The following is a 14,581-nucleotide window of genomic DNA, read 5'->3' as shown; positions in this document are numbered from 1 at the left end:
AGGGCTGCAGTTGGCTGCAGGAGCAACTGTCCAGTGTTTTAATTGGATAATAGCCAAAAAGTAAACACCCGCTTTAGAATTAGTTTGCTCGGTCATTAGCTCAGGAGCAGCGACTGTCCATTGTTTTAATTGGATAATAGCCGACAGGTAAACGCCCCCTTTTTAATCAGTCTGCTCGATCATTAGCTCAAAGCTAACCCTTCAACAAAGAAGATGGCGAAAAGAAAAAAAGATGACCCTGATCGCGCGAGGCGTACAATGTGCATCACTGCGGACGTGACTGAGAGCAGAAGGAGTTGGGACATGTGACAATATCATGTGTTTGTTCTTTTATTTACTGTAAAAGATACAATACATGCACAGAACAGTGTGGGAATGGTTGGAATAAGAGATTTACATATGTAGAGTAAAAGTATTGGGGAGGATTTAAAAAGCTTTAATATTGTGTGCTGGACTACAATGCAACAGCACAACCGTGACTCTATAAATGATCTCCCTCGGGTTAGTGTAGTGTGGTAATTCTGAGGATGGATACTTTGCATTGCTTGGAAAGTTAAACCACACTTCTAATTGACTTGCAATACACCCATGCCCTCTACCGGCCAATAACAAACACAATGTGTTGGAAATTTCAATACATTGGTATTTAAATTTCTAAATAATGCATATAAAGTTTCTACTTTGCGGATTTTTGGTTTTTTGCAGGTGGTTCTAAAACGCATATCCCGCGAAGAAGGAGGGATGACACTCGCCTATATTTTTCACAGTTTAGCTTCAAATCCAGTCTGCTTTTCCTCTTTTAAAATAACCTGGTCTCGAACACGGACGTAACTGGAAGGTATACAGTGAAACCTCTACTTAATAACGTAATTTGTTCCGTGGTCGTGTTCATAGGTGGAAAGGTTTGTAAGTAGAAGCGAAAATCTGTACATAAATCTGAGGTAACTCACCCGTCCATCTTTTGTCTCCACTGTAGTTTTGTCTCCATTCCGTTCTCGGACCTCCACTTCAATGTACGCTTCTACTTCATCCGGCATCCAAACACGCTTTGTGCCTGCACAACACCCACAATTATGTAGTTGGTGTTTGTAATACTTGGTGCAAATTTCAAAATGTTTTGGTTTTCATTTACTGTATGTTCTTGTAGAAGTTGTTGGTATAGTGCTGGTAGTTATAGTTGCTATCTGCATTAATAGTAGTCATTTTATTGTGTCCTTTTCTATGTATTGTGATTGCAGTAGTTAACATACAGTCGAAGCTTGATTTTACGTGGACTTTGGGTCCAGAATTTGGAAATCGCGTTAACCCTAGAAGCGCATTATACGTATAGAAAGTCTTGAAAGTGTAATAAAATTAGAAGCATGTTCAGATGTTTCCTCTGTCCACGAGAGGGCACCGAGCTATTAGTTAATGGTGAATGACCTCTCGTTGCGTCACCCTTGCAGCATTTGTTTCCTAGTTATTTTTATTTATGACACCTACTTTATTATTTTATATATTTATGTCTTCTCCAGAGCTTTACGTGCATTTTGCATTGGGTCACCAACTTCATACCTGTGAGTGGTTCCATATTGTTTATTATTCGTTTTATGGTTGCTGCTACCCTCCACATTAAGATGTTAATCGCTGCTCCCCCAAATTCTGGAAGCGACTCTTCTTCACAATGCTGTTAAGGCTGCGGTCATCTCTCTTGGTTGTGCAGCGTTTCCTGCCACATTTCCCCTTTCCAACAGACTTTTTGTGGATGTGCTTTGAAACTGCACTCTGTGAACAGCTTGCTCTTTGAGAAATGTCTTTTTGTGTCTTACCCTCCTGATGGAGGGTGTCAATAATGGTCCTCTGGACAGCAGTCAGATCAGCAGTCTTCCCCATACTTGTGATTTAGTTTACTGAACCAAGCTGAGTGAACCAAGGCTCAGGAAACCTTTGCAGGTGTTTCGAGTTAATTAGACGATTCAAGTGATTAGTTGAATACCCTAATAGTATACCTATTCATGATATTCTAACATTTTGAGATAGGATATTTCAGTTTTCTTAAGCTATAAGCCATAATCAGCAATATTAAAATAATAAAAGGCTTGCAATATTTCAGTTGATTTATAATGAATCCAGAATGTATGACATTTTTGTTTTTTTAATTGCATTACAGAAAATAAAGAACTTTATCACAATATTCTAATTTTCTGAGACAGTCCTGTACATGTTTGTACGTTTGTACTCCTTTATCTCTGTCATTAAACACTATCCGACACTGAGGAATGTATTTCTTCGCCATGCATATATTTCCGTAGCTGTAGGGCAGTCTTCCTTACATCTAATCCAATTCCGTAGTCCTCTGACGACAGAGAATCATTTATGTATTGTTTAAACATTTTCTCTGCTTCTCTGTGGTTGCACAATGGAGTGCTGTTGCGACTTCTTATCAAACGCCTTTAAATTAGTCACAGAAATTAAAACAGCTAAATCTAAGGTTTACGAGCTAGTCATTTGCATCCTAATGTTTTGGGCATCAACAATGGTTGCATGTTGTTTTCCAAATGTTTTAACGTTAGTGCTCACAGTTCAAAAGAAAATGTATTTACGCCGAAAAGTCCATGACCAAACCGCGTTCGACAGAAAGCGCATAAAATCGAGGCTTGACATTACTTGTAATTGTTAATGTAATTCGTCATTTCGCAGTCCTAGACCACAGTCATACACCGCAGTCATACATAGATAGACCTCAGGACCAGGCCTCTCACCCAGCATGCCTGGAGTTAGGGCCGGAGTTGTATCTGTGGCCTTTGTTCCATCATGCAGTATTTGTTGCTTTGAAGACTAGTCTAGCCATAGTTGTTGGCAGACAGTCATGAAATAAAAATGTTCCTCATTTCTGCCACAATAGTGTTGTAGTACAGTAGTAGTTTATGTACTCAGTTGTTGTAGTTGAGTGCCATAGAATTAGATGTCAATGTTGTCATTGTGTGAAGCGTTGATGGCTACAAATGGTGGGAGGTTATTCCAAAGACAGCCAACAGCAATGCAAAAAGCTTGATCCCCTTTGAGCCTCGGCTTAGTCTTCGTTACTTCCAGTAGCATTTGGTTCACTGACCTGAGGCATTAGACAGGTGTTTTGGGGTGGAGGGTCTCAGATGTATGATGGGGAGAGACCATTTAAAGATTTGAAAACAAAAAAGAAATCTTACAGTTAACTCAATCAGTAGGTAACAGCTGTCAGCGCAAGTGGTAGTTGAATGGTATGTGTTGTAGACGAGGCTGCTTTCTCTTCTGATTGGGAAAAGGTGAAGCCATTTTGTTTCTAGGAGGAGACAATTTAGGGAAAGGCAGGGTCGTCCACAATCCCGGCTGCCTCGACATTCATAGGCTGTCTGAAATGGACCAATTTGTGTAGCTGAAGAGAGAAGTTCTGTCTCGTTTTGACAGCTGCTTTCCTCATGAGCATCCTGGTGGCTGGTTGGCAGAAATTGGGGAATGTGCCAGAGGCTACTGTCTGCAGCACATTGAAATATTAAGGGGTCCGACGGTGTGGCATGGTTTGACAATGGAGAAGCCGAGATGTACTGAGCCATGAAATGCCAGCTCCAATATTGTCATCTATGTTGGCAAGGTTGTCATCGTGATTTAGGGTGAGAATGCATGCTTGTAAAAAGTGTCATAGTTATGGAGTTGTGTTAACCATAGTGGCAGATGTTCATGTAGTCCAGACTTGGCCCAATGGAGGCTTCCAAGCCGCATGAGGCTCTTTGCCCAGTTTGTGTTGCTTTTAAAGCACTTTCCCACTGAGCTTTGCAGAATGTAGCATGTTGGTGGGCAAATCTTCACAGATTCTATAGAGCTTCAAATGTTATGTGACTGATCCCATTTGTTTTCACAGCACAGCAAGGCTGGTATGATAGTAGCAGCGGCAGGTGAAGAACTCACTTTTATTAGGCAACTATTGGTGTGCAGAATTATTATGCAACTAAAGTAAAAATGGAAATGTTCCCATCTCACTTGTTTATTTTTTAAAGTGAGAATAATAAACAACTCAAAACTTACAAATTTACACTTTAGGAAGAAAAGCAATGACCGATATAGCCCCCCTTCTTTTTGATAAGTTATACGACTTCCATCTATGGAGTCTGTCAGCTTCTTGATCTTGATTAGCCTCCCAGACATTGTTCACAGAGGTGTACTGTTTTCCTTCAGCATAAATCTCCCATTTACGAAGGTTCTACAAGTTCTCAATTGAATTTAGGTTAGGAGAGGAATAGGGCCATGTCATTATTCTATCATCTTTAAAGTCTTTACCTGCGAGCTACCAAGTGGAGTACTTTGAGGCATATGATGGAATATTTTCCTGCATAAACATCATGGTCTTCTTGAAAGATGCAAACTTTTTCTTGTACCACTGCTTAAAGAAAGTGTCCTCTAAAAACTGGCAGTTGGTTGACTTTCACTAATTTTTGTTTTATTTTTAGAGTTAATTTTAAGTCCACCTTTAACTCGAAAAGGTCCAACTAGCTCATATTAAATACCGTTTTGGCCCGAATATAAGACGATGTTTTTTGCATTGAAATAAGACTGAAATAGTGGGGGTCGTCTTCAGAGGCGTAGCCAGGAATTTTTCCAGTAGGGGCGCACGCCCGCAGGAAAGAAAATCGAACATCACCCACGCCGTTCGCTGATCGCTAAAACAACATCCGGGTCCGGGAGGCAAACGGTGAATGGATAACATCGCGCACATAGAATAGCGCAAGCACATTCGCGCAAGACCGAAAGAAAAAAACGGCATGAAAATGAAGAATCGAAAAAGCTCGATTTTTTTCAACCGGGGCGCAGGGAGTCCTAACCGGGGCGCCGCCCCGGCTCGCCCCGGCTTGGCTACGCCTCTGGTCGTCTTATATTTAGGGTCTAGACCAGGGATGGGCAAACTACGGCCCGCGGGCCACATCCGGCCCACGGGACCGTTTAATCCGGCCCGCCAACCCTGAACAAATTGTATTATTAAACATTTTGTTCTGGTCATTTTGCCTGCAATGACTGCGTTTCCCCAGTAGATGGGGAACCGCTCGCCTGCGCATTTACTACCGGAAGCCGTGTCAGAAAGCTCGGTGCACACTCACAAGTGCGTGTACGTACTCAGTAGTACGGACATGGCGCACTCGCGCTCTATTTGTGGCAGTGCCGAATTTAGAGCGTGGGCTGTGACGACAGCATTCTTGTAATTCGCGCGCTGAGCTTTCAGATACAGTTTTACGCTAAAGCCACCCACAAAACTTCCCCTGGAATCCTTCTATTAAAATGAGTCGCCCAAGGAAAAGCAAGGTGGACACAGTGCCGAGTGTTTAAAAAAAGAGTGGCCAATTTGGCTCGACGTACGCGACGTGACGTTCAGCCACATGAACGTCAACATCAACCCGTCACAGATCGAGGTAAACGGACCAACACCTCGGATCTCTCCTAAGAATTGCCACAACAAATTTTACTCCAGACTATGACGCACTAGCAAAAAAGGGAGACCAACAACACTGTTCCCACTGAAAATGAAGGGGAGGCTCTCAAGTTTGTTGTAAAAAATGCATTTTGAATATGATTTGTACACATAGCAGGGATTGAAACTAGCGACCATTCTCATTTTCAAACAATGCAGGATGCTCAAGGACATTGATGCACCACCTGTTTGCGACTAATCTTAACCTGTAAAGTTCTTAAGGCTTACTTTAAGGAAGTGTTTCCCGTTTCCTCACCTCTGTTACCAGGTGTTTGTGAGTTAAAACTCTGATCTGATTTTCAGATACCCCTCACCGTGTTGCCGTTTTGATTACTTTATTTGGATGTATGCTTTCACCGATTCTTCAAGATGATATATTTGGTCAGAATGTTTGCCGTTTGATGTGATCTCATAAGATAAACATCTTTCATTAATCTGACCTGCAGGCACTGAAGTGATGGAGACTGTTATTCATAATAACAGTGTCGTATTTTATGAGAATCACTGATAGCAGTTTTTTAGTGAATTTTTTTTTTTTTTTTTAATGCTGTTAATAAATGCATTTGTTTTCAAAAAAACTTGTTTGGAATATCCATGCTTTACTACCTACTAAAGGCCAAAATCTTTTATGCAATGACCTTTACAGGTCGCTTATATTACTTCACACAAACACTACGTCCATCTGCTCCTGGTTCGGCCCTCCGGTCCAAATTTAGAACCCAGTTCGGCCCGCGAGTCAAAAAGTTTGCCCACCCCTGGTCTAGACATTATACCCAGGTTGCTGGTATCGACTGAGTATGTTGGTGTGATCGTGTGCGTCTGTGACACAAAGTGAGTATATACATTTCATTGTTACTACTGTCCACTGTTGTGCCGTTTGTCCGATCGCGTTTTGCTTCGTGTGCGCGCCGTTTGATTGACAGCTCCGGCGCGCTCATAATCGACTGAGTATGTTGCTGTGATCGTGTGCGTCTTTGACACAAAGTTAGTGTAAACATTTCATTGTTACTACTGCCCACTGTTGCGCCGTTTGTCCGATCGCGGTTTCCTTCGTGTGCGCGCCGTTTGATTGACAGCTCCGGCGCGCTCCATTAAGTTTGCCTTGCTTCATACGAGTAGCAGTTACGCAGCGGCACGGCGACCGTTAGTCGCCAGCAAATGTATTTCGTTGTCTCGATCGATGACTTATGTTTGGTGTGTTGCCGAGAGTATTTCATTGTCTCGATCGATGACTTATGTTTGGTGTGTTGCCGAGAGTATTTCATTTATGGTTATTTATTATTATTATTATTGCCAATAATTCAGTAAAGCAATCAAAACTGAACCACGTCTTCCCTCCTGTGTTCTGACCGACACCCGGGGGTGAAAATAGCATAACCATCCGAGCCAACCCCCTATACAGTCCTCAGGCTCCCCAACAATAGCGGTAGCAGTTTGCATTATTTTATTGCAATGTTTTTCCTTATTCAGATTTGTTTCAAGACTACAGTTAGACTTCACTTTGATGGTAATTCAGTTATTGCAATTTTGTTGTTTTATCACAGTAGATTGGTTTATTTACATTTCAAAAACCAGAAGCCATTCATTTACAAATGTGATTGCACTTTAGTTTACATATTTAAATGTTCAGATATTAAGATGTGATAGACAGTTTTTGCATGATTTGAATTGTTGAGAATAAATATGATTGCTGTGGGAGCAGAGTTCGGACTTGCTTTAGAGCACTTTTGTGTTGCACAAAGGTGATGCTGGCTCTCCCTGCTTGCAAGCATAAAATGAGCAAACTGTCTGTAGAAGGTAGAGTGAGGAAAAACTATCAATTTGGTGCCGTGACCCGGATCCCAACATACCTGCTGGCAGATGGAGGATGACACACTGCAAACGGTCTCTTGTGTGGTTATTGCGTAAAAGGTAGAGTGAGAAAAAAACTATCAGCGCTGAGTCCCAAGTCAGTTAGATGATTGAGTTTGTTAGCGAGTAGCTCCAAAAGGAGTTCCACACGAACACGACCTACATTTTCAATGCGCACATAGATTCCTGGCAGCTAAACTGAAAGCAGATCCACCACCCCGGTCAGTTATTGTCAACTTTCAACAATATGCTCTGAAGGAGATGAAAGAGTGGAGAAAGATGGTGATGAACTGCAGAGAGAAAATTTATTTCGACCACGACTACACCACCATGAAAATGTAAGGCTTACTTGGAGATAAACAAGCGTTTAAGAAGGAGAACATCTACTTACAAACACCACTTCACAAGAGGCAAATTCATTGGGGAAATGAAGTGGACAATGACGAATGGAGCTATGAGATTGAAGATGCCCCGGTGGAAGTTGAGAATTCTCGCTTCAGTAGACCAATGGAAGCGACCTAAAATGGAAGAGCTAGGATCCGGCTGCAAGAATTCTGACGCAAGAACACCAAATAGCAGCCTGGGAGGACTGACTCGTAAGTAGCCTAATATGAATGTTTGGAGTCATTAAGTTGGCATAAGGGGGTTAAGAATTGCTAGTATGACTAAGGTAAGGACGGTGCTATACAATAAATATTAGTCAATAGCTCAAACTTAGTTAAGTGAGCTTTAAGGTTACTCAAACGCGAAGCTTGTTAGAGCTCCTGTTGATGTGACCTGTCCTACTGGCTAGAACAGAAATGGGCAAACTACGGCCCGCGGGCCACATCCGGCCCACGGGGCCGTTTAATCTGGCCCGCCAAACCTGAATAAATTGTATTATTATTATTTTTTGGGTCATTTTCCCTGCAATTACTATGTTTCCCCAATAGATGGGGAAGCGCCCGCCCGCGCATTAATCCCGGGAGCCGTCTCAGAAAGCTCGGTGCACACTCACAAGTGCGTGTGCGCACTCAGTAGTATGTAGTAATTTCATCTATCAGTGCCGAATTTCGAGTGTAGGCTGTGACGTCAATATTCTCGTAATTCGCGCGCTGAGTTTTCAGATACAGTGTTACGCTAATGCCACCCACAAACCTTCCCCTGGAATCCTTCCATTAAAATGAGTGGCCCGAAGAAAGGTGGACACTGAGTGCCGAATTTTAAAAAAGAGTGGACAATTTGGCTCGACCTACGTGTGTGAGAAGACGTTCAGCCACATGAACGTCAACAAAGCCCGTCACAGATCTAGGTTAACGGACCGACACCTCGGCTCTATCCTAAGAATCACCACAACAAATTTTACTCCAGACTATGATGCACTAGCAAAAAAGGGAAACCAACAATACTATTGATTTCTTTATTACTTTATTTAGATGTATTCTTTCACTGATTCTTCAAGATGATGTATTTGGTCAGAATGTTTGCCGTTGGATGTGATTTCGCCTCATTAGATAAACATATTTCATAAATCTGACCTGCAGGCGCTGAAGTGATGGAAAATGTTATTCATCATAACAGTGTCGTATTTAATAAGAATCACTGATAGTAGTTTTTTGGTGAAATGTTTTTTTAATGCTGTTAATAAATGCATTTGTTTTCAAAAGCTTTTTTTAATATCCATGCTTTAGTATCTACTAAAAGTAAAAACCTTTTATGCAATGACCTTTACATGTCATTTATATTACTTCACACAAACACTACATCCATCTGCTCCTGGTTCGGCCCCCCGGTCAAAATTTAGAACCCGATTCGGCCCGCAAGTCAAAAAGTTTGCCCACCCCTGGGCTAGAACCTTCGATGCAATTCATCAGATACCAACTACTCAAAATACACTCACAAGAAGTGAAAACAAAGCGCACAGCTCCAAAAATCAGCAGAAAGACTTACGCTAATGCTATGGACGTCTTGTAATCAAGCACTGCAGTCAAGCTACGAAGTAAGCTAATGCTAGCGCTCGCGTTAGGGATAAGCTAATGTTGTAAAATTTGGATTCTATGCGTCTTTGTATGTTGCCTTAGGTGGTCAACTAGCAGCAGTGAGACTACCATAAGCTATTTTTGCTGGGCAGAGAGGCTTTAGTTTCAGTAATGTATAGGTACTTGGAATATGGAAGGGCCATGTGTTCGTGACCAGGGAGAGCCTAGTTCATGCCCTTTTAGGCACATCGAAAGCAACCAGTAGACTGAGACTCGAACCGCAGCTGTTGTCTTGCCAGGTATAAAAGATGGGGGGCCTCGCAGAGAGGGGGAGAAAAAAAGAGGAGGAGGAAGAAGGAGGGGCTGTTAACATCTTTGCTGTTGGGCCACTCGAATGTTTGGACATCGGTTGAATAAAATCTTTTCCCAATCAGCCGTGTGTCACTGGAGTGTTCCTTCTCTGGGCCAGCCATCGTCCACCAAGTGTTTTTTTGAAGACCAGCGAAGCAACAAAGACCATTCACCACACACACCTGCCTCTGCAACTGGCTACTGGACTTCCTCTGTCAGAGGCCACAGGTGGTACGTGTTGGCGACAAAATCTCCGCCAGCATCACGCTGAGCACAGGGGCCCCCCAAGGCTGCGTGCTCAGTCCGCTGCTCTTCACCCTCCTGACGCATGACTGCGCTGCCACCTGCAGCGGCAACCGCATAGTGAAGTTTGCTGACGACACGACTCTGGTGGGTCTCATCACCAAGGGAGACGAGACTCAATACAGGCTGGAGGTTGACCTTCTGACCGCGTGGTGCAGGGACAACAACCTCCTGCTGAACGTCGACAAGACCAAGGAGATTGTTGTTGACTTCCGGAAGGGTCACGCCCAACACCTGCCGCTGACCATCGACGGTGCTGTGGTGGAGAGAGTGAGCAGCGCCAGGTTCCTGGGGGTGCACATCAGTGAGGATCTCTCCTGGTCCACCAACACCGCATCGCTGGCGAAGAAAGCCCAGCGCCGCCTGTACTTCCTTCGGAAACTCAGGCGAGCGGGGGCTCCTCCGGCCGTCATGACTACATTTTACCGCGGCACCATTGAGAGCGTCCTCTCCAGCTGTATTGCTGTTTGGGGTGGCAGCTGCACTGACTACAACTTGAAGGCCCTGCAGCGCATAGTGAAAACGGCTAGTAAGACTATTGGTGCTTCTCTCCCCTCCTTGAAGGACATTTACACCTCCCATCTCACCCGCAAGGCGACCAAGATTGTGAGTGATGTGAGTCACCCCGCTCACTCTTTGTTTGATCTTCTGCCCTCTGGGAGGCGGTACAGGAGCCTGCGCTCCCGCACCACCAGACTCTCCAACAGCTTCGTACTCCAGGCTGTTAGGATCCTGAACTCGCTCCCCCTTTCAGCGTAGCGTCCTGTTCTTGCTGTCTGCTGTATGCACACTGGCTCGGTTTTGCTCCTCTTATTTATTGGGTTATTGGTTTATTATTTATTCATCGCTCATTTTATTTATTATTTATTATTTATTATTTATGGTTTGTGCCTTCTTGTTTTTGTTTTGTGTCGCCTACTTGTATGTCTCGTAACCGTGGGATGGAGGAAACGGAATTTCGGTTTCTTTGTGTGTCTTGACATATGAAGGGATTGACAATAAAGCTGACTTTGACTTTGACTTTGACTAACAAATGCACTCACCACATTATTTTGTTCCCCAAGAATAATACAGCACCTTCGATGCAATTAATCAGATACACCTATTCAAAATACACCCACAAGAAGTGAATAAAATACAGCGCACAGCTCTAAAATCAGCAGAAAGACTTCGTTAATGCTATGAAAACGAGTGCATCATAGATACGCAATAATATGAAAGTGAAAAACTGCTTATTATTTTTGTGTCATCTCAAGCTTACCGCTTTACTGTGTCCGTCGTTTCCATAGGAAAACCCTGGTGAAACCTTCATGACCCGGAACGTTTGACATGTGTCAACAAGGGAGGTCCACAAACTACCAGAGTAGATGGGTAAGTTCCTGAATTTGTTCCTGCAGTGTGGAAAGCCCTTATTGTGTACCACTATCTACCGCTCCGAGTGGAGTCCCGCAAGGTGGCGCCCCGATTTGTTGGATCGATAATCAACCCGCCCGCGGTCCGGCTCAGCCTCCCACGCGGGTCCATCCCACGTTCCTGTCACGCACCGGTGTCGTCCAGCCACGCCCCCTTGTCACCGCGATCGCTGTCACCTGTCGCGGGCTGATTGGGAGCGCTATATTAGCGCGGCCATCGCAACAATTCTTGTCAGCTTGTCTCGTGATGTCTGCGTGCACACCGGTCCCTTCCACAGCTGCTCTACTTGGAGATCACCCGTCTGCCACATCCAGTCCTCGCCAGTGCGAAGCCCAGCCGACAGCTCCTTCACCTGGCTTGCCATCCGGAGCGCAGCCTCGCCCGATCGCCGCTTCAGCTCCCTAGCGTTCCCCTCTCCCTCCACAATAAAGACTGCTTCACTTGCATTTGGCTGTACTGTCCGATCTCTCACAGTTCCACGTCTCGCGAATCAAGCCAGTGCACGAGAGCTCCTTGGTTTCTGCCTCTGCTCCACCTCCTACCCGGATGTTGCAAGCAAGTGTTTTGCTCCTAAACAATTTGCTGAGTTATTTTTTCTTACACAATATCTTAAAATTGGGCACAATCCATTCTGTAATTTCTTATTTCTTTGTGAAGACGCGTGAAAGCCACTATTCACATTAGCAAACCTTGTTGAACTATGCAAATAAACTTTTGAGTCACCCCCTTTTTTTTTAACACCGTGGTCATTACTTTAGTCTGTCATTTTAGCAATTGTAATATTTGTGATGTTGTAGTTGAAGTGGTACCGTAGTCTGTCATTGTGGTGGTTGTCATAATTGTGGTTTGTTAAGGTATTATTTTTGTAATACTGCGAGTGTGTTGGCAAGCTGTGCAGTCTGTCATTTTAGCAAATTGATGTTGTAGTTGAAGTGGTTTCGTAGTCTGTCATTGCAGTGGTTGTCATAATTTTGGTTTGTTGAGCAATTAATTTTGTAACACTGCTAGTGAGTGTGTTGGCAAGCTGTGGATTACCATCAAAAGCCTGGGCTATGGCCGCCAGTTGTTCAAGGTTGGTGAGACGAAGATAGAGAGCAGCATCTCCAAAATCCTTCAGATCCAAGAAGCGAGACATCTGAGGGACATGCAAAGTGATACTTTTTAATCCAGACTACTTAAATACAGTAGATTATTTACATTGTCATTTTTAAAAATCTGCCTTTCATCTGTGATGAAGGGAATCAATAAATAATGGCATACCCGTTAATGCTTTTTATTTTTATTGGAAAATGTTGCAAGAACTCATTGTGAAAGGAGGCTAGAATTAGGATGCTGACGTTTGTCAGGCTTTGACACTGGGATTATTAAAATTTTGGGGTTTAGTGCCAGCACTGACAGCTGACCTTGCCTTCATGTTTAAAGCATTGTGTAGTGGCCATGAGACCACCCGGGGAATGCAAACTAGCAACATGTAGAGCCACTCTCTTTTATTAGGCATTTTAGGACGGATCTAGTTGGGATTCTAGCGGGATGAGGTGAGAAATTCCCTTGGTTGGTGTTTAAAAGTGGCCCTGGCCTTTCAGTTGTGTAGGAGAATCAGGAAAAACAGAGCACTTCACTTGTAAATATTCATTTACATGGCTGCTGAATGGCCATGTATAGTATTAAAAAACACAAAATTCTTAAAAAAGGAAAAAAATAAGAATGATATTGTTTAACAATGCAGTTTCTTTGATACGTATTTGTATTACAACAGAGATGAAGAACAATGAAAGGAAATGCCATTATAGTCACTCAAGTCGGACTAATTTGAGAGGTGTTAAAATGTACACGGTTATTACTATGGCTTTATTACCGCACTTTGCTACATAAGTTGTTGCTACAACATTACACAAGTAGACATCAGTACCGTTAGTACATGAGTTGCAACTACTTTGTTACACAAGTTATTCCTTTGTTAATATACAAGTTATTACAACTACAATAGTCCCCCACTTTCATATACAAGTCATGACAACAATATTACAGAACAGCACTGACACCATTAGTTGTTGCTATTTGCCACTCAAGATATTAAACAAGTTTTTACTGTTATTAAAAGCCACTGTAATATAAATCATTGCTACCTTTTATTGTTGTCGCACAGTCCACCACACAAGTCATTGCAAAAATATAATAAACACCAACACTAGTATCAAATTGTTACACAACCCGCACGCCACTTTGTTACGGCACCTAACTGTGGTTTGGAAAGTGGCCATAAAATGTTTGCCTTCAAGCTGATGGTTAGGTAAGAAGGTTTTATAAGAAGCAGAAGAAGATGTTGATGATGCCGTTGGTGTCGTACTTACGGTGCTGTGGCAGAGTATTCTGTGCGAGCGCTGGTTGGCAGTGTGATGATGGCAACAGAGAATCATCTGACTTTTTAACCCAGTGCTGAAGGTCACCTTGGCACATGGTCTCATTTGCCGCCACTGCTGATTGGCGGGCAATGGCCGGTCATAAATGGCATGCACCGGTTAGGAATGAAGCAGGCGGGTGCACTGAAGTCCACATCTGCTGCTTCCTCAATCCCTTTGTCACTGCTATTTGCGGGACTCGCTGTCCATGCCCACTTTACCACATCCCCGACATAACTTCGGACAACTTCAAATGAGGTCATCTTGTTCAGTCAGTTTGGATTGCAGAGGGACTGTTGGTTCAAAATAAAATGATTTATCGCGAATGGCATGGAGTTTTCAAAATAAAAGTCAAGACACTTTTCCTGCATCTTATTAGCAATACTCCTTTTAGGTTATGAATGTACTTATCAAAGTCTACATACTGTACACTTACTAAAGATTTTACGATGGCCACCGTTTAACACTGGAGCAGCATATTTCCTTGAGACCCGCATCCCAAAAGGGACTGTATTCCACCTTGGAGGCTTGATATTTAGCAGGAAGTGAATAAGATGTGGGTGTCACTTATTTTATGTGGGTGGGCAGAGCTTTTGTCTTGGTGGGCCTCATCTTGCTCTCAGTAACACATACTTTGTGATCACACAACACCTCTGCCAGATGACACTGATGCTGCATAAACACTGCAAAGTCACACACCTCTCTCATGCACAGAAACACACGTAAACATGCTCATGCACACGCATGCATGTATGCAAGTACGCACACATCGTACGCACCCACACACACAGAGTGTATTCCAAACAATGCCATAAACTTATTTTAGGCTAATA

The 14,581-nt window shown here is 43.2% G+C and overlaps 1 protein-coding gene across 1 annotated transcript in view; it reads right to left on the bottom strand.

The window, feature by feature from the left end:
- LOC119119480 (myosin-7B-like) overlaps nt 1-12,484 on the bottom strand; it is a gene marked incomplete at its 3' end in the record, with an annotated part of 180,400 nt that extends 167,916 nt beyond the window's left edge. Inside the window, exons 1-2 of the mRNA XM_037245895.1 lie at nt 12,385-12,484; nt 951-1,054 (exon numbers count right to left, since the gene is read on the bottom strand). Coding sequence (XP_037101790.1) covers nt 951-1,054; nt 12,385-12,484 — 204 coding nt within the window. The remainder of the gene's footprint in view (nt 1-950; nt 1,055-12,384) is intronic.
- Nucleotides 12,485-14,581: the final 2,097 nt, after the last annotated feature.

This window comes from Syngnathus acus, chromosome 2 (assembly GCF_901709675.1).
Source record: "Syngnathus acus chromosome 2, fSynAcu1.2, whole genome shotgun sequence".
Lineage (NCBI taxonomy): Eukaryota > Metazoa > Chordata > Actinopteri > Syngnathiformes > Syngnathidae > Syngnathus > Syngnathus acus.
This window is presented reverse-complemented; position numbering and strand designations above follow the sequence as displayed.